This window comes from Vidua chalybeata, chromosome 2 (assembly GCF_026979565.1).
Source record: "Vidua chalybeata isolate OUT-0048 chromosome 2, bVidCha1 merged haplotype, whole genome shotgun sequence".
Lineage (NCBI taxonomy): Eukaryota > Metazoa > Chordata > Aves > Passeriformes > Viduidae > Vidua > Vidua chalybeata.
In genome coordinates, this window is record NC_071531.1 from 13,164,064 (window position 1) to 13,184,833 (window position 20,770).

The window sequence follows — 20,770 nt, forward strand, 5'->3', positions numbered from 1 at the left end:
AGGTACCCACTAGCATGAAGGTAGAAGTATTCTAAAAAACCCTGGAATCACTCTCTGTCTTAAAATTAAATTACTTCTGTTTTATACTATACTGAATACATCTATGCTTTCTTTAGTTTTTTTTAGAGTTTCCATTTTCATCACAGTTTCTTCCATCTTTCAAAAACAGCTTCTCCTACATCTTTTCTTTAGAAAATTCTGAAATATTCTCACTTTTCTTCCACAATTTCAGAGAGCCACATAACTTCCACATCATTGATTGCCAGCTCCTAATCAATCAGATCTCTTCTGTATCTGGTATACCATGAAAAATCATATTTGAACTTACCACTGGAAATCTGATAACATATTGAGTGTCATACAAATTACATAACTAAACTGAGAGATATCCCTGGTGAAAAAAAAAATCAGAACTGTTCATGTTGTAATTGAAATTAACTTGGAGGAGAAATTGTATCTTACACTTTGGTTCACCAAATACTGAGATCATCTCCTGCTACCTTAGGATTAGTAAAAAAAGCTTGTTATGCAATGAAATGGTTCATTTAATCACTTTTAAAAATGCACAGAATAGCTACACCTGAAAAAGAGCACTCTGAGTTTTTACTACTTTATAGGTTCCACACATTGTGAAGTTCTTTCTTATGGCATCTTCTCTGCTTGTGCCACAGAATCCTCTTAATACCATCTGCTCCACTCAGAGTAACAACACAGACCTATGTAGGAAACCATCAAAAAGAAAAAGTTCCTTACCTTATTCCCCAGCTTGAAGACCTCATCCAAACTGGTGCTATTAGTGTTTATCATAATGGAATCTGTGTCTCCATAAATCACTTCAAGGTTCATCTAAACAAAAAAAATTGCTTTGAAAAACAAAAGAAGAACCACTCCACAAGTGGACAGAAGTCCCATGTAACTTTCAAGGTTCAAAAATATCATTGTCTATATACTACCCCTTAAACACTAAAAAGTATACTAGCAAGTAAAATAATTTTTTACTGACAGGTCTGTACATTTTATTATAACTTATTTGAATTTAAAGAGAATAAAGAAACTTCAGCCACTGATATGTTAAGGAGACCACTGTCCAGTTGTGTACACAATATAAATAGGTAACATTTTACTAAATGAATACTAGAAAAATAAGTCAGTGAACAAGTCTGATCTTGAGAAACAGCAGGAACTCTGATCAAAAATAACTTTGGACTGCTAAGACACTTCCACAAGACTGCTGGGAAAATTCAGACAAGGCAGTCAGCCAAAGTGTTTGAAAGGTAATATCACAGTCAGGTATCCCATCCTATCTGCAACCAGCACAATACTACTGGGCAAAAAAAATTGAGAAAAAATACTTAGATTCTCCATTTCAAACAAATCTGTGAAAGCATTGGCTAGTGGATGACAGCAACTGAGAATACTACAGCACTGTCCAGTTTAGGCTGCTCTTCTTCACTCTTTCAGATTACAAAGATGGCTTCAGATTTCCATCTTCCCTCTCCCATCTTTTAACTTCTGCTAATCCAGCCACCTGTGTTTGTCCTTCCCTGGGCAGCAGATCTTTCAGGGAATGCTCCTTTTGGAGAAGGATCTAGCTACTATGACCCACAAGTTTTCTCCTTCCAGGCTGAACTACTGAACAATTACACCCAGAGATGGACACAAACATTTAACGAACTCCTTCTCTTTGACTGACACTCTGCCCCTCACATTACTTCTGATTCTGGTAACAATTTAAATGCCCTTCTTGTAGGAGACTGTATTCAAACACCAGCCATACTTCCATAATACTCTGGATAATGGAGCAAATTCTAGACAAACTGAGGACCATAAAGCCTGAGGTGCATATGAAAGGCATAGCAAGAAAAAAGGTAAAAAGAAAAATTGCCAACATCAGTAAATGTCAGAACAACAACAAAAATGGCAGATGCATATAATTGCATCATATTAATTTGAAAAAAAAAAAAGAAAATCTGACATTTTCAATGGTGGAAAATCAATGCAGCTGTAAAAACTGCAACATGGCTACGTCCATGTTAAACTCCACAGAGTTGAAAAACCACCCCATGACAGAGTTTAAAGGATGCCAAAAAATAAACCATAATAAACCACTAGAACACATGGTGTAACAGGTTTATGAGTAAACTCTAATTAGCACTGTTGCTAATTTGCTTGAAACAGTCCCACATAGGCTTCAAGCAGGGTCCAGATCATATCTGTGGTAGGAAAAGGAAAAAGCTATAATCTATCAGGAAGGATTACATTTGTAAACTAGGCATCCTAAGAAGTGATTTTAGGTCTGTTTGGGTTACAGCTCTCTTAGAATAAAAAAATTTCACCAGGTGTGCTCTTTAAGTGTTGTTGTTTAATGAAAATGCTCAGCCATTACCTTCTGCACCATCTCCTTGGTATGCATCAAAATCTGAAATAAAAAAAACAATCAAAGATTAGTGTATGATATAATTACAGGCTAACATATCCATTAGGTTGCTAACTCCAAATGCTCTCACCTTTCAAAACAAAGCAAACTACCTCTCTCCTGGCAATACACAGTCACCTCAATACTCCTATTACATGAGTAAATTCTCGTTTGACCTTGTATTAATGCTATTATTAACTCCCCTAAAACAAGATTAAAACAAATCTCAAAATTGCATGTGCATGCACACATTCTACCTTGGGAAAAAAAGACCACTGAATCAAATGGCTTAAATACAACCTAATCAGCAAGTACTAGAATTAAGTCTCTTTCAGTAATTTAGGTCAGTTGTTGCCTTCATATCCATCATCTTATTTCTTGATGTCATTGAATTTTTTCCCAAAAACATCCTGTCTCATTCAGTCCAGCCTGGATGGTGCTCACTTAAAAAGACTTAGTCAAAAGTTTGAATACCCTTGTAATGATGTCAAAATGGGTCATCAAAAAGCAAACTCCTTATGGAAACCAAAACTGGGACATGGAGCTGGGATAAAGACAGGACATGGGTCTTGAATCAAGGGGTGTAATCAGGCTTGTTCCTCAACAAGAATGCATGCCAGGTTCCCCAAATGCTCTGAACAGCACCTCTCTGAACAGCACCTCTCTGAACCTGAGAAATAGCTAGAGATCTCATGCTGCTTTCATCTCTAATAGTGCTCAGCACAGTGGAGGGTGGGAAGGGCACCTCATCTGAAGCCACAGTTACAGCTGTAGCACAGAAAAAGGACAATCAAATTAGCTTAATGAAAAAAAAAAAAGTGTAGTTGCAGCAGCAGGAAGAGCTTGGTGAATTCTGCACAGCTGCATGAGAACCAACATCTGGTCCATTCCTTCAGTCACTTGGCCACAGTTCCACTGTACTCCCCATTTCCTTCTTATCAACATCCTGGTGCTCTGGCACACAGCACCAGATTCCACTTCCCTGGTGTCAGCCCCTTCCATTGCCACTCAGCAGAGATCTCAATTTTTCTTCACCTAATCCTGCTAGTATATATATTTATACTTTAAATTTTCTTGAGGATTAATCTGAACCACAAGTTACAGCAATGATAGCTCAGAGTCTGTTAGGTGAACCCAAACAATTTGGAACCGAAAGATAGTCAGGCAACACACTATGAACAGCTTACAACAAATTTAGTAACCAAGTCTCACCTTCACTATTTTTCACATATTAAATTGTAATACTCCTTGGCCACATTTGCCAAAAGGCAGAATGAGGACTTGTAGTCAAGAAGCCTATGACAGGGAGCTGTGCAGTAGAAATCAACAGGGATGAGGAAAGAAAAGGGACAAACAGGCAAGAGCTGTCCATGCTCAGTGGGATTAAAATCATACTCAGGGAAATCTCATTACTTTCATACAGCCAAGGAGTCTAAAATGAAGCCAAGACTCTTGGCTGTTGTGATGCTGACTATGGTATCACAGCAAGGAATTCTGAAACAGGTGAAATCTCCACCTCTACACAACAGCACACAAACAGGATGACAACAGCGTCATTCCTTTAACACTAATGGCAAGTTTCTTCAGTACTTCAGAACTTTATGTAACCACAGTGGCAAGTATGATTTTTTTTTTTGTCTGCAATTATGCACTGAAATGCATTCCCCTCAAGGCACTTGAACACAAGTTCAGTTCCAAACTATGATGTAACTTTGAACTCACAACACAAATCCTTATCAGGGTTATTCCCCAAGCACATATGGATATCTATGGATTTACACTCTCTGGGTCAAGTTCAAAACATCCAGTTGATTTAAAGACCATTCACTCGTGCTGCAAACTAGGCACTCTGACAATGTGATGCCTGAACTCTGCTGAAGTCCAATACTGCAGAAAGCTCAGCTGTCTTCAGTCTTCTTTATAGAACCGGAAAACGGTGAGCCTTAACTGCAGATTCCTGCTCGGCTGTACCTGTCACTGGAATCAGACACACACAATTCCATTTTAACTGGAATCTCAAAAAGAGGGTATTCCACTCCTATTCATCTTCTAGTGAGTGATTCAGACATTTGACCCCATCACCTTTCTATGGAGTTTTGAAATTATTCTAAAGACACATCACTGGTACGTGATATCAAATTTCATATAAAGTAGTCAGAATTCCAACATATTCACAATCCCATATCCCTTCCTCTCACATATTAGCTAACTCCTACAGAGAAAGGTTATACCTCTCCCTTAGTACTCCAAAAGCAAACAGAGTCCCTGAAACAAAATTGAAAAATTACACCGAAATGAAGAGTTTATACTGAAAAGAAAGGAAGGCCTATCAATTTTCCCTTGATAATCTCTGGCATTTTCTACTTCACTCTCTGAAATAATTGCATTAATAATGAGAAAGATAACTTTTTTTCTTTTCTAAAAAGGAATACCCCCTACTAAAGAAATTTTCTGGCTGTGCAAAAAACATTTCTCAATTGTCCCTGAGGACAGCAGTGGGTGTAGGTAATCACAACAAGAGGGTCACAGCCAAGTTGGCTTCATCAAGTGACTGGCATATGCTAGTGCCACCCGTTCTGACAGGAGATCACTTGTAAGTGCCAACAGCTACAAAACAGAAGGTTATAAAGTATTGCTAAATTCATTAATAAGGCAGTCAGTAGTTATCTGATTTCACAGCAACACCTGCATATTTATCCTCTCATTACCAACTGGATGATGGAATTTTTTCAAGCACATTTCAAAAATCTGCCAATTTCAAGTGTAGAAAAAAAATAAACTTTGTAGTTAATTTTTCCCTTAACAAAGTACAGCTGTTGAGAATAATTGTTCAAGATCTTACCCTGTAATGTCAACTGCAGCAGAACAAAGAGTATTTAATTAGCAAATCTATCCAGTAATTCAACACCTATTATATAAAATGCCTTCGTGATTTTATTCAGGATAATTTGTTAAGAGGGTTATTACTGACATTCAGATGAAATTTAAAATTCCTACGCAAGTCGAGTCATAATAGCAGTAATGATCCCCCCAATCAGGAGATACTGTGTCACACAAGGTTCTTTAGCAATGCAGCAGCCCATTTCCTGACTTCTTAATTCCTGGGCTCAGCTCAGTGAGAGCCCTTCATGCCAATATTTCAGTCAGCAATACATCCTTAATGGGACTCTATTAAAATACCTAGAATAAAAGTGAATTTTTTTTTTTTTTTGTTACAGAGAATGACAGCTCTGCTATCATATCAATCCTGAGCAGTTTCTCAGAAATGCACAGCAGAGGAAGGGAGGTGGGAAGACAGAAGAAAGAAAGAAGAGAATAGGAAAAATGGTATTGGGTAGTTTCCTTTTGCAAATAATACTGCACTGCTTATGAGAGCAGGATTGTCTCTTATTCCAAGTAGGAAGAATTAATTGCCTGGCAACCCATCTGTACAGCCATGCCCCCTCCCCCCCAGCAAACACATACTTCTAAAAACCCATGAACTTCTCAGTACAGTGAACATCTGTGAAACTCTTTTAACTTTTTTTCTTGTAAAAGCAAGACTAGCAACACACATTCTCTCACCCATCAACCGCAACTCAATATAAACTTAAAGACTGTAATTGCAGACAAGCCCTCATCAAACTGCAAAATTCCCTGTTCTAATCCTACCCCAACTCACTAATTACTTAATTCAATGAGGTTGTGATTTAAGACAAGGAATTATTAAAAATATATAAATATACAAAGAACAACTTTACTTTTATTTATTATATCAAGTATTTTTGAAGATCCCTTATTTAAAAACCTCTGAAGAGTACCTTCTGATGAGAAGATGATTCTGTGGACACAAGCTAAGGTAGAAGAGTTAAAAACCAATAAGAGCATACAAAACTAATATGCTGATGCAAAGATTTCTCCTGTAAACACACATTTTCTGCAGAATCCTGGGGTCACAGACGTGAAGGAACAGAAGGGAAGACTTAAGAGCCGACTGAAAAGAATGAGCACAATCATTATAAAAATATTGTACCAGAGAAGCATAAACAAAAAACCACAAACAAACAAACCCTACCCACCCCACTCCTTGTGCATTCACTCTGCACGAGGAGAAAAACAAGCAGCCTTAAGGCCCTTAAGCCTAAAGTAAAAAACTGTATTTTTTAAAACTATCTGCAGTTATCTAGAGTAGACCTGATACATTTTTCCACTTCATTTATTTACTTCTGCAATTATGTAGTAAGAAAATAATGCTGTCACCTGCTTTAATAATTTGTATTAGCGATTCCTTCCCATGGGACAGAGGAATAAATGAGATGGAAAAAAACTGTGTTCCAGTAACACCACTCACTACTCTAAATATTTCTGAACCTCTGTATTTTTGTAACCTATTCATTAGTTTTGCTAGGATTTTGTCTTAAGTAGACTAGCACTGATAAACCACAGTCACAGAATGCTGTAAAAAGATTTTATTACAGATGATTTTCAGAAGAGGTTTCTATTGCTGGACAAAAAGGCAAATAATGCCCTAAGCATCAATGAAAGAAAGATGGAGGCCTTATTTGCCACAGAAAATGAAGAATAGCAATTCAGTCTTTTTATCAGACAATGGACTTGATTTAGAAAAGTTTGAGGATCAGATTCAAGCAGTTAATAAGTTTGTTTGTTTTGAAGAGCTTTCACTGAGTATTTGCTGTACTTAGACAATACATTCAAAGTTACATTTCTCAAAAATGTACCCTCTTATGAAACATTAATAGTATGAGAAATACACCCAAACTGCCAAAGCTTTCCCTTCTGTGTTGTTTTGGTTTTGTTTTTCTTCAGAAATGCTGAAATTAACTGCTCATATTCCACCCAGCAAAGCTGACAGACAGTAACACAACTTTCACAGCTTCTGTATGTAACAGCAGTATTGGATGGAGCACCAAAACCTAAGGGAGAATGGTTCCAAGGGCTGAAGCCCTTGTGTACACAAAGATCCAGTGACACATGTTTGCATGCCAAGAAAAGGCAGACTCTTTGCCTCACAAACAACAGAAGACACAAAAAAGGCAGCAACAGAAATGTGCTGAATTTAAAAAAAAAAAAAAGTGTACCTTTGTCACATTTTGACAAGAAATACAAAGATTACAGTAAAACACAGATGAATGATGTAAATCAAATTAAAATTTGAAGACGATGTTCCCTTGGTGCCATAAATAATTATATCCTTAAAATTCTACAGTACTTCTATTTCAAGTATTTGTGGTGAGATTTGCTGAAGAGAATGGGAGAACCAGAATTGTTTTCTTATTAAATTGTGAAACTACTGATTTTTCTACACAGTATACTACACACCATGCTATACTAAAGCAAATTTTGCCTATTTTGGAAAGGGTTATTTTGGTATTAGGATGAAAGAAAGAACAATGAAACATACTCTTAAAAGCACTGAACAAAACAAAAAAAACCCCCACAAACAAAAACAAATAAATAAAAAAAAGCAAGCAACAACAACAAAAAAGAAACCACATACACACAAAAACTTCCATGTTGGATATGATTTTACAACCTCAGAAACAGAGAAATGGAGTGCTCAACAATAAAGCTGAACACTTGAGTGCATAGAAGGTAACTGACCTGGCTCTGACCCACTTCCCAGAAGTGTTCTGTGTTCCCAGAAGCATCAGGAATACAATGTCCATGTGATAACTAGCTGTGGAAAATGTTGGTACAGCCTGGGCATCTCCTAACCCTCCAGAGAAACCAAACACAGGGACAGTTCCTAGAGAAGCACCAGGGCTCAGCCCACCCATGCTGTTATTTTCTTTCTAATTCATTCAAAACTGAACACCTAAAATGAAGGAGCAAGGATCCCTGTTTCACTTAATGAAGAAACAAGATCAACAGCATTTAAAAGCCCTTGAAGAATGCGGTACAAATTTTGGTTCATTAACTTTTATGTTTCTTTTTACTCCAAAGCATTAAATAAATTTGTGCTTGACAAACATTTCGTACTTGAACTATAAGATGCAAAGGTAGCTTTGCCTAGTAAAATGACTGCAAGTGTATAAAAAACTAACTGTATCACAAACCACAAGTAAAACCCCTCCTAATTAAGAAAGAATATCACAAGCATCATTTACTATTTCCTAATAAAACCAAAACATGTGTTAAGTTATTCAATGTTTAAATGCATATGAGCAAGTATATTCTCCTTAGAGAAAACAACAGCATTTGATTCAGTGGAATGAACAAACACTTAAGACAGGAAAGCTTTACTGTGCTTTGTTTCCCAAACTTAACAGGTTTAACACATTCAGCAAAATATAATCAGTGTTTCGCTAGAAAAAAATTATAAGAACAATAAATAATTGAAATTAAGTACTAATAAACAAAGTCAGACAAGTTAGAATCCAGTCAAGGTTTAAAACCAGAGCACAGAAATTTTCATCTGAATAACAGCAAAATCTATTCCAGAGCAGGGAATAATAACCATACCATCCTCTACATCAGGTTTAAAACTACAGTGTTAGAAGTTATCTTGCACATATATAAGCATGTCTCTCAATCTCGAAGTGACAGAAATGGAAGTACTGTCCCATGTCCAAGAGAAGTTACTCTCATGGCCATGTAACTTGAAGCCCTGGAGAAATCAGGGAGTATGTCTCAGAATCAGTAGAGAAGATAGTTTTTCAAAAACATCAAGTATGCCTATAAAGCTGAAAAAGAAATAAAACTAATACTCCAAAGACTAAACTAAGCAGTAGATAAACTCAGTGCACTGTCTGAGATGACTACAAACTCTCTGAGAATCAAGTCTTCCTCCTCTTTGTCTCTGGGGTGGTTATTTAATAAACAGCAAAAACCTAGAATTAAAACTTTTCTAAGATTCTCCTGGTCAGCATATTTTAAGTAATAACCACAACTTGTGTGTTTGTAGAAAAAGGAAGGCCTGGGAGAGGACAAGCCTAAATGCTAAAGAGAAAAACAGCACTACCTGATGAGTACTCTTAAAAGAAAAAGGCCTTCTACTGAACAATACAGCCTTCTTCTTCAAGAACCATATTTTTGCAATAGTTACACTAAACAGAACAAGGCAATCTCTGACTAGGTAATATCCACTGAAAATGATCCTGACATTTTATAGGAGATAAGAGGACATGTAGCCTTGGTAATGAATAGATTGTTTGTGGATGTTGAGTCCATCAAAAAATCTTTATAAGTGGTTTGAACTGCTTTAAAACTGTTCTTTCATTTTGACTAAGTGATTGTCTATCAAAGCAACATTTATGCAAATTCAGAAAAGTATTTTAGCCTCTAATTAGCCTCCAAAGAAAGTTCTCTTACCTAATTTCTTAAATGTCATGCAGGATTTTCATAAAGCATATAATTTTGTTTCATTAAATTAGATATATTTAGACAACACGACAGGTGTTTTTATAAAGTTAAACAATACTTATTCATCCTCCGTGGTTGCAGCTGGTGTCAGCACCAAGAATTGCTTGGAAAAGGAAAGATCCATTTGCCTAAAAGGGGCAAAATTATCTGTGCCAACAGGCTTCCCAGCCTTGAACCAGCACTGAGAGGGGCAGGAGAGCCCTGGCAAGTGAAGGACTTGTGAGCAGGAAGGACCATGTAACCAACAGCAAGAGGGCCTCTTCAAGCATATCCATGTGAATAAGGGAGTGCCTCCAGCACAGTGTTACAGACAAAGCTCTTGCACTTTCTAGGTCATCTCTCTGCTCTGAAGGACCATTCTGAAAGACTTCAAAATAATCTGCTTCAGATCTGACAGACTGTGAGCCTCAATGACTAAGCAAGAAGTTCCTGTACATTCAGCTTCCCAACTATACTGGGATACTCAAGGTTCCACCAAAGCTACGCAAGCCCAAAAGATGAGAGATCAAGTGTATATGAATGCCTAGGGGGTTCACAATTGTACTTAAAAAACCCAGCTCTGGTTTAATTTTTCATTTACCCTCAGAATAATAATAATAAAAATTATTATGATATGTTTCCACATTATGTTACTTATACAGGCTATTTTACAAATGCCTATGGACTTTCCTCCTCTCTGCTGTCAGCCTGGAACACCACTCCCTGTCACTCCACTTTAACATTGCATCTAAATCTTCAATCTCATAAACCCATGTCTTGTTGGGATACTTGCTCCAAGCCTTCAGACACAGCTCTGTGCGTAGATTTCTCATCTCTTTTAGCAGTGTGGTAAAAGCCTTCTCAGGTGGTGCCAGTCTGGAGGAGACTGAGGGGAGACCTCGCTGCAGTTACAACTTCCTTGTGGGGGGAAGAGGAGGGGCAGGCACTGATGTCTTCACTCTGTGACCAGTGAAGGGAATGGCCTGAAGCTGAGTCGGGAGGTTTAGGCTGGATATCAGGAAAATGTTTTTCACCCAGAGGGTGGTAGAGCTGCTCAGGGAAGTGATCAGAGCACCAGACTGACAGAGCCCAAGAAGTGTCTGGACAATGCTCTCAGGCATAGGGCCAGGAGTGGGACTCGATGACCCCAATAGGTCCCTTCCAACTCAGCATATTCTGTGATTCTATGAAACAGTTTCAGCTCTACATGGCACATGTAACATTTTCTGCTTAAGGCAGGACCAAATGATTGCTCCAAAGATTTGAAAATACGATGAGGAACTGGCATGGTTAACAGCAGGAAGTCTCAGTCATAGTTCTGATTTGTTCCGTGTGACTTCTTTACAGCACCTGTTGAAGCTGGACTGGATACAGATGGAAAGAGAGCTCCTGACAGTCTGTCAGAGTCAGACACAGTCTTTTTAGATTATCTTTTAAAAATGAGCTTCTCAAATTCCCTAGATATGTCTGACAAGAAAACCAACAACCAACCAAAGCCCAAGACAGAGCTCCTCAGGATATGAAAGACTCTCCTAGAAAAAAGTAAGCATTTACAAGGCATGTCAGAAATAAAATCTACTAGCCAACCAAACAATTGTAAGATGTATAATGTAGAAATAACATTTTTTAAAGGCTCATTTAAGCTTTTTAACTATTTTTAAACTAACTACAAAAGAAAATTACTAGGTAACAATCCTAAATTGCTTGTTAAATAGGGCTTGAAACTCTAAGTCAGGAATAGGAACTGTAGGGTGGGTTGGGGAACTTCACCTTCCAGATTTTTCCTGTAAGGATGTACAGGAATAAAAGGGTCCATGTCACTGGAAGCTATTGCCTATCCACAGACATACACCACACCACATGTATCATAATCACCTAAGAGCTAAGGATGGAACCATGTTTGATGGCAGAGAGCTCCTGCAGAAACAGAAGTATGTTCCATGACGATTTTGGGAGTACTCCAATTGTGAAAAGATGAGCTTCATGTAAAAGCAAATTCCTGAAAGAGACCACCTTATTATCAGCCTTTAGGATTTCAGCAGCTACTGGTCACTTGGTCAATTACCTAGAATTATAGTATTGGGCACTTTTAATACCTTTTGCAGTCTGTCTCATAGCCCAGGACGCTTGTGTTGGTTTTAAAAATAGAACGAGGTTAGTGGCTTATCAATGCATACAGTTACATTTTTCAGGACTATGAACTTGTGCAAAGAAATTATCATTTCAGAAGTTTCTTTTATGCATTAGTCTGTTGTTAAGCACTCCACGTACAGCCCACCCATTTCAGTATATAGAGAAATTTGAAATGAACAGCAGTATGGCTTCATTACTAATGAAGCCAAGTTGCTAAGCTGTCATTGTACAATCCCACAGGACATGGATTTGTTTGTTACTTGTAAAGAATATGGAAATTTGAAGACTAAGAAAACAGACAAATGTATTTAACCTTTCAGCATGACCCTCTAGGAATCCAATCCAAATACTGACTTTTAGCCACATAACAGATTAAAGTAGTGGAATTTTGCCACTCATTCAATCCACATAAATCACATAAAAAGATACTGCTCAACAGGAATACATTTCTATTCTAATGATGGAAAAACCTTAATTACAAATGCAAGTTAAGCATGCTACCTCCATAAATCCATTACTACAAGAGAGGCATGCTGATTATTTTTTAAATCTTTAATTTGTCATTTAGACCTACTGTTATCTCATTTGTAAAGAATTCAAAATACATTTGCACAAAACTAGATTTCTAAAACATTAACAATGTTTATAAAAGTCTCACTTATTTCCCTACAATTTGACAGGATTGATTTCATGCTACATACTTCAACTCAATCAATCTTCGACTTTAGAAATTTTCATTTAAATTCTTCATCCCACAAATTCTGTTAAAAGAAAGAACATCACAACCTAAAGGTTTTGTTTAATCTAAAAACATAGCTAATAAGCTTTCCTACTACTTATTACAGGAGTTTGAATTGTTAATAAAAAACTCAGCTTTCACTCATATGCCAAGGAAACCTTCTTTCAAAGCTCTCTCTTGCTCTCACTTTTCAGTTAAAGTAGAAGGCACCAGCACTGATTAACATTATTGTCACACCTGTCATTCAATATCCTCATTAAAATGATATCTGAAATGAGACCTGCAGGGCCCTGAGTTTTAGTGCCAACATAATAATCCAACCACAAGCACTGGTGGACCGTGGCTTGATTTCATCCACTGCTATTACAGATATAAATGTTGCTAAGCTCCTTTTTAATGCCCTTAGATAACTACAGGTGCCTAAAATAACAAACAAACAAACCGATCCCCAACACAGAAGCAAATATAAGGATATGCTGTAGGAATAAAAATCCCTGTAAGAATTTGCTGGTATTTTAAGACCTGGTTTGAATTAGGGGGGAAAAAATAGATTTAATCACAAAACCACAGGCTGGCTGAGTTGGAAGACACCTCTGGAGGTCATCTGGTCCAGCTCCCCAGCTTGGGCAGGGCCACCTAGAGCTGGATTGTCCAGGGCCATGTCCAGACACCTTTGAGTATCTCCAGTGATGGAGACTCCACACATTTCCTGGGCAAGCTGTGACAGGTCTCAGTCACCCTCACCGTAAGAAAGTATTTCCTGATGGATCTTCCTATGTGCCTCAGTCAACAAAGGAAACCAAACCATACACACACAAAAAAATCTATTCTTAAAATGAGATCAATGCCATGAAAAAAGCCCATAGATATTCCCTTGAGAGGGCTGAAGAATGTCAAGTGCCTATTAAAAAAAGAGGAAAAAAAATAAGGAATATTGAAATTTTGACATATTAAAAAATACATTAACTCTGTTGTTGGATTAAAAAAAAAACCAAAAAACCACACAAAAAAAAAACCACCAAAAAAAAAACCAAACCCCAAAAAAAAACAAAAAAAAAAAACCAACAAAACACACCTGCCCACCAACCTCGAAGACACTGTAGAGATATTGCTGCTTTCTGAAATAGGTAATGCTAATTTTGTTAAGTCTTGATAAGCTGTGAAACAACAGACTTTGAAGCATTTTCCCAGGAAATACACATGAAACATGGCTAATAAGAGATGCCTGCTCTCTTCTGCAGGTCATGTTCTTTTCTGAGACACAGTACCCCAGAGGTACCTTATGTTTACGAACTTGGACATTTATTTTGATCATATGTATACATACAATTATAGGAAGATATTTAATATTCAAAGTCAAGAACCAAACAGAATTTGATCAAGATTAATGAAAAACTTACCCTAAAATGTGATCTAGAATGGACTCCACTGCATCCTTCTCAGGCTTATAACCTTATGATATTGGCATCTACCATCTTAAAAGGCTGACAGTTCTCTTCTTGGCCTTCACTGTGTAGTTGTTCAGACTAATTCCATTTAACTATAATGGATCAACTGTCCCATTCACCTGAACTGCTATGATTTTTTTTCTGTTTAAGTTCTGCCTTTTCATGTGTACTTGCTCTCCTACAATCCACCACATAAGAAACTGTCAAGAAGCTGAAATATAGCAAATTCAAAGTATTTGAATATTTATTTGATTAAAGTATAGAAGATTATCCTTATTTGGTTAAAGCACAGAAGATTATCCAGTAGAAGAGAAAGGTAATTAACATCTAATTTTGAAGCTTTTCAAAAGAGCTTCATCCCAACCACAGTAAGAGATCTACACTAAAGAAGTTTCTCATTTTCATTCAAAAAGGCACACCTGGCAGACCAACAGTAACCATAGGAAAAAGAAAACAGAAGACAAAGAGGCATTCAGACTAAGCAGAAAACGTGTTCCCCACTTTCTTCCACATGTGCTTACAGTCCTATCATCAACAAAGTAACATCTCACTAAATGAGGTACGCTCACCCTAACAGAGAGAGGTAATTTAACAGGTTAGATAGAGGAGAAAAGATATTTAAATTGCCTCGAAGCTGAGAAATAAAAACAACTTATAAAATCTGCATCACACAGACTTTTAGAGTGATTCTGAAAACGGCTTGCCAACACTGCTGGTGGTTGAATTTTCAAGCCTTAAAACAAAATCATTCTGCAGGTAGTTTTTCAACAATGGCAAAGTAAAATCTCCAGGCTAAGCTGGTGATTTACAATGGACCTGTCTTTCACCAGGTTACAAAATTCTCAGCAATGACACAACGCTATGTGTAGTTGGGACTTCTGCAAAAGATGTTACCTACTTTGGGAGAAGATCTGCTGTCTCTGGTACTAAACATTTTAATTTCCATATACTTCAAGCACCTTTTTCTCCTAAGGCTTTCCACCATGCTGCAGAAGACAGAATAAGCAAAAGAAGAGGCGGGGGGAGGGCAGGGGGAGGGCGGGGGGAGGGGGGAAAGACCACAGACTTCTATAGGATCCTTCAAGGACATGACAAGTTTTTCAAGTATCTTGGTAATAAAAGGAAATGGTCCATAGAAGAAAATGCCAGGAAAGTTGTTAGCAATACAGAAATTCTACATTATTAAAACAGAAGAAATATTGGCTAGTAATGAGTCTTCAAAAACTGGGTAAACTAACATGGACTGAAAATCAGTTTGAAGATCATGGCAGCCTACTGAAAAAGCAATGATCCAGGAAGAACAGCAAAGTCTTTACTTGTCTTATGAAAGGATGACACTTCACAAAAACCACCTCTGATCTCAAGAGTGAGCAATATTTGAGGGGCTTATGAGGCAGATCTTCCACACTAAAGGAAGATCTGAGGCAGATCTTCCATGCTAAATCTTCCCTACCAGAAAACAGGGCCAGCTAAATCCAAGAAACACAGATGTCCCATGAATCCAAGTCAGTAAATCCCCAGTGAACACCTGGATGGAGGAGGTAACATATTAAGAAAAGCTGTCCCTCCCTGCCCCCCCCCGCCCCCAAAATAACATGTATCTTGGCACAGAAGCAGCTTCAGAAAAATACTCCAGTTGCTGGTCCTGCTGTGGAGACAGGAATTTATGATGGGCTGCAGGAAGCACCCCACTGGCCTCAAGTCTGAAACACCAATGAGGGGCTGCACCACGAAGGACTTGCACACTGTGAGGGACTGCCAAGCACACCATAAAGCAAGAACACCAAATTACAGTCTTCATCTTGCTTCCAAGCTCTGTATTTTCAGCCCTCAGCATAGATGGTTTTTCCCCCACAGAAAGCATTAGGTGTCAAAAGGTTCATAGACTTGGCTCACTGATTGATTCCTAGTCTGACTTGTAAGGCTAATTAAGACATGGCCAAACTGCGTCCATATCTTACTTAATGTTGGTGTTCAAGCAAGTATCACACAATCTGATTAAAATTGACTAAAATGTCTTACTTCAGTAATCACTTAGACAGAATGAATTTTACATTAGCAGGATCAAGCACACGTCAGGCCTCAGTGGAAACGAAAAGGGCTTATAGTAATAGGATTTATAAATCCACCACATTAGGTTAATGGCTAAATGATTTACATGTAACTTTTCCCCCTCCTCCTCACCCTTCAACTCACACACAAAAAAAAATCCTATATTTGGCACTTTTAACGACAAGTGTCAAGGCAAAAACAGACGTTCTTTTTAATTAGCTGAAAATTAAAAGCCACAAGTGATCCTTCATTAACTCTTTCACTGCAGAAATAATGAATTAGATTTTTATAAAGCCAGAATTCTTGAAGACCCTAATGAACCTTTTCAAACAACCACAACGAGTTATCTACATGAGCATAATGAGCCTCAAATAGTTTGAGTCAATAAATATGCAACTGATAGAGTGAGATCCTTATTCCTTATAAAATTGTCAGTAATGGGAGTTTTTCATGTGACTGTTTTCAATTGCAGAGAAGACTCTAAAAGCCCTTGCTCTTTCTCAGCCAGTAATTCAATCCAACAGTTAGCAGCAGTTACTAATGACACTGGAATATAGATGGCTTAAAGCCAACCCTCCCTCTTCACAAGTGCTGGAATGTCCTACACCATGTGGTAAACCAGGTGCTTTGTTTTGTTCTTTTGGCAGCTGAAGTGTTCATTTTCTGGAAATCTGAAAACAAAGTCATTCAGCTGAGCCCCTACAGCAGCAGTCACTTGCATTTGCTTCATGAACAGGATACAAGCACAGAATAAACTCAACTGCAAGTTCTACCTGTCCCCTGCCTCTCTCAAAAGCTAATATTAGGTCAGGTGGGAAGAGTGAAAGTTCAAGTTAAATGCATACCATCCTTTTTTTCAGCAAAATTAATTAAAAATTTTCAGTTAACAAGGTCAACATTTATCAATGATACAGTGCTTTGCATTTTCAGATCACTGTACAGACGTTAATAAATGAATCCAACACCAGGATTAAGGTTAACTGCCAAGACCATATGTTTTAACATAATTTATCAAGCATGTACCTACTGTCACCAAGCACAGTTACATTACCATCACCTCACTTTCCTTACATGGCATTTGGAGGACTGACAGCCAGCGGAGCAGCACCCCTCCTCTCCTTTATAGCCCAGGTTAGGAACACAGTGTCCCCTCCACACCCAGGGTACCAAAAAGCCTGGGTTTATGGATATCAGTCTGCTTCTCTTGGGAAATCTCCACAAGTTGGTTTTGTTCCAAACAAGGACTGCATTAGAGGAAAGCACCTCACAAGGAAGCCGCCTGTTTTCCAGCCCTGGCCTGGTGGCACGACAATAGCAGCAGAGAGCCTGTCCCTGGTCCTCTCCGCTCCCTTGGCCATCAGGGTATCAGGTTCACATTCTTTCCCCACAAACACTTGTCCCGTGTCACACAAAAGAGTGACCAACAAACCTGATACAGGGCTGTTAAATTCAGACAGCAAGGCACCACACAATGACCTTTAGAAGAACGATATTAACAGGTGGCTGGTGTCTAATACAAATAATTATATTACACTTTAGCAGCATGGACCAAAGTGGAAACACATTGTCTTGTCATCAGCAATTGAATAAGCCAAAGTAATGCTACCAGAATACCCTTTTAACACTCCTCTGTTACCTCCCCAACTACAGAGAACACCTCCTGTGGCAGAGCACAGTCAATGAGCTCCCAACTATGTCACTAGGTATTTCATATGAAAATTTCTCCAGGGTGTCTGACATTTCCCTCTCTAAGCAAAACAGGAACCTCCCTGCCAGCCTCTGGAGAATCACACAAGTAAATTCAAGCAGTGCTTATGAATTTACCTTGTCTTTCTTCTTGGAAGCAGTCCACTAGAAACACATCCCTCCTTCAATTAAAAAGAAGCGGATAAAAGAAGCTCAGCAAAGTCCTTCAAAAGCCGTAAGAGAAACCAGTACAAGTGATCAAATTAATTGCCCCTGCTCACTAATTAGTTTTCCAACATCAATCATCTCAAGTTAGCAACAGTTTTCATCAACCTTTAACCCCGAGACCAGTCACTGTTTTGACAAGACAGGCAGCTGTGGCAAACAGCTGCAACATTTTGGGGCAGATGCGATGTCTGACCACATCTACAGCCAGGCTGCACCTTGCAGGGTGCACAGGGGCCCTCGGCACGACCCCCTGGCCCTGGCAGGGCTTGCAGAGCCCAGCACATGCCCCTGGCAGCCCCGGCTGCAGCGGGGCCAAGCAGCAGATCAGTTTCCTGTCAGCTGCGACATGGCCGACACTTAAGCTGCCTAAAGGCTTCTCATTCTTCACATTAGAAAGGGGAGGGCAGGTTCAAGGACACTCCAGCCTGTCCAGAGTAGAGCAGGGAGAAAGCTAGGAAATCACACCTCCAAAACAACAGGGTAAGTGGTAACACACAGCTCAAACATCTACACACAGATGGATGGTGAAAGTACCTGGGGATGTAACAGAAAATTGCCAACAGAGAAATAATTGAAGAAAGACACAACTTAATCTTCCATGTAATGGTGCAAGTCACCTCAGCTCCTACAGCAACAAATCACAAGCAGTGTGTGCATTAGGGAGCTGCCAGCAAATGACTCACGTGGGCTGAAAGAGCAGGGCAGGGAAGAATAAATGGAGCACTGGCACAGAACATGCCGACCACTACACATGGCCAGAGCGTCCTGACAGACCCACAACAACATCCCTCCTTTCTCCCTCCCAGGGAAAAGCAGGTGCTTGCTCCCCCCACAGAAACACGCCCTTCCATTTGGTCTAGCCAGAACACAAGCCAGAGTCTGGGCAGCAAATCCCATTTTTTGTACTCTGAGAAGACAGTCTGGAACATCAGGTGGATGCTGCTGGCTGGCACCTGCACCATCCAGGTGTTCAGAGCAGCCTGTTCTCCTCTCCTGCATCCCCTCTTCACCTACCCTAAAGACCTCACTATAAGTCAAACAGGTGGGAGAGTTGACTTTTACTCAACAGCTTTGGTAACATAACTCCAGGCTCCCACCTTTATCTATAACCAACATGGCATTCAACTTGAAAGCCTTACAGATGAGAGCAGTGGTTTTAGCAAATTTGGGAAATGACAAAAAACATAAAACATGGATGTTTTGGCAATGTTGACACTTCGGGGAGGAGAGGAGGGGAGAAAGGGAGACATTAAAAGACAGTTTACAAGGAAGGCAAGTCAGTAAGAGACAAAATCCAGTTGTACAATGCACCTGCAATGTTTTTATGCGTGTAAAAGCATGTAAGCCCTGCTCCAAAGTTCTTTCCTCCGCCAAAAAAAATCCCATCCTAAAGAGTCATAGAATGGCTTGGGTTGGAAGGGATCTTCACGATCATTTATCATCTAAACCCAAGTGTCATACAGCATCCAGAATACAATTTACTACAGGGGCATGACTAAATTACCCTATAACAACATGTTTATACATATGAGGCAATGCATCATTTCAAGAGTTACTTCTTGATATGTTAAGGTAAAAGAAAAGCAGGGAAGAGGAAAAAGGAAAAAAAATATAATTAGAACAACTTCTTTTCTAAATATTAACTATGTGATACTTGGGGTAAGAGGGCCCTTTGTTTTCTTTTTTTTCTGAGCCATGCTCAGGCATTCAGGCCTGCTGTAATCCACCCACTCTTAGTTTCTAACTACTTGGGACCCTCCTGGGGGCTCGGGCACTGGGATTAACAATGCTTTGCTGCACATCAGGAAATGTCTCTGACCACCCACTACACCCAGAGTAGCTGCATTGGGACAACATAGTCTTTAGTCATGGCACAGCGTTCAGCCACCAGCGTCACAGGGTCCCCTTCTTCACAAGGGCTCATCTGCTATCCAAAAAACCTTGGACCATTCCAATAGCAAAAGCCCTCAAGTCTCCAATGTATACTTCAAAAATGTTCCCCAGCTAATACCAGAAAGCTCATCTAAACAGGCTGTAGTCCAACTTCCCTTCCAGTCCCAACCTCTGATTTCACTCAAGAGCCTTAAAAACTGGCAACTTGCAGTAAGCATTAGAACACTAAAAGTTGCAGGAATCACTAATTTAAAGATACTTAGGTTTGCTACACCAGGAATTTTTCTGTTTAAAAATTCTATTTAATCCCATAAAAATTCATGGTACAAGGTACCATCCAGAAATCAAAACATAAAAGCACACAAAATTTATTAGCATATTCAGAGGTGAATTATAGCACATGTACTTTGACCCCTCCTAAGCACAAGTATGATCCGAGGAAAGAGACAAACCGCTGATACAATAAAATAAACAGTAACAATAAAATAAACAGTAAACACTTCAAGACTGAACTAAGACAAGGGAAACATCACTTTTTCCTTGAAGATGCACACTGCAGCAAAGCAAACTCAAGATATCAGATCATGCACACGTGGGTAGGAACTACCTGAAATCTTTCATAAACATTTAGTACATAAATAAACCCCTCTGCATTAAACAAGGAAAATAAGGAAAGGTCCAAATTAATTACTGAATACTAATTTTTAAGTACAAATATTTTTATGCTATGCCAAATGAGTAATACACAGTTCCTCTCTTGCCAACCACACACGACTTGTTATAACTGCATAGAGTTGCCTTTACAAAAGGCATCTGATTAATTAAAATTTTATC

The 20,770-nt window shown here is 38.7% G+C and overlaps 1 protein-coding gene across 1 annotated transcript in view; it reads right to left on the minus strand.

Annotated features, from left to right (window-relative positions):
* Positions 1-20,770, minus strand: part of POLA1 (DNA polymerase alpha 1, catalytic subunit) — a 183,966-nt gene that overhangs the window by 115,946 nt on the left and 47,250 nt on the right. Inside the window, 2 exon segments of the mRNA XM_053935948.1 lie at positions 754-846; positions 2,387-2,419. Of these exon segments, the coding sequence (XP_053791923.1) occupies positions 754-846; positions 2,387-2,419 (126 nt within the window).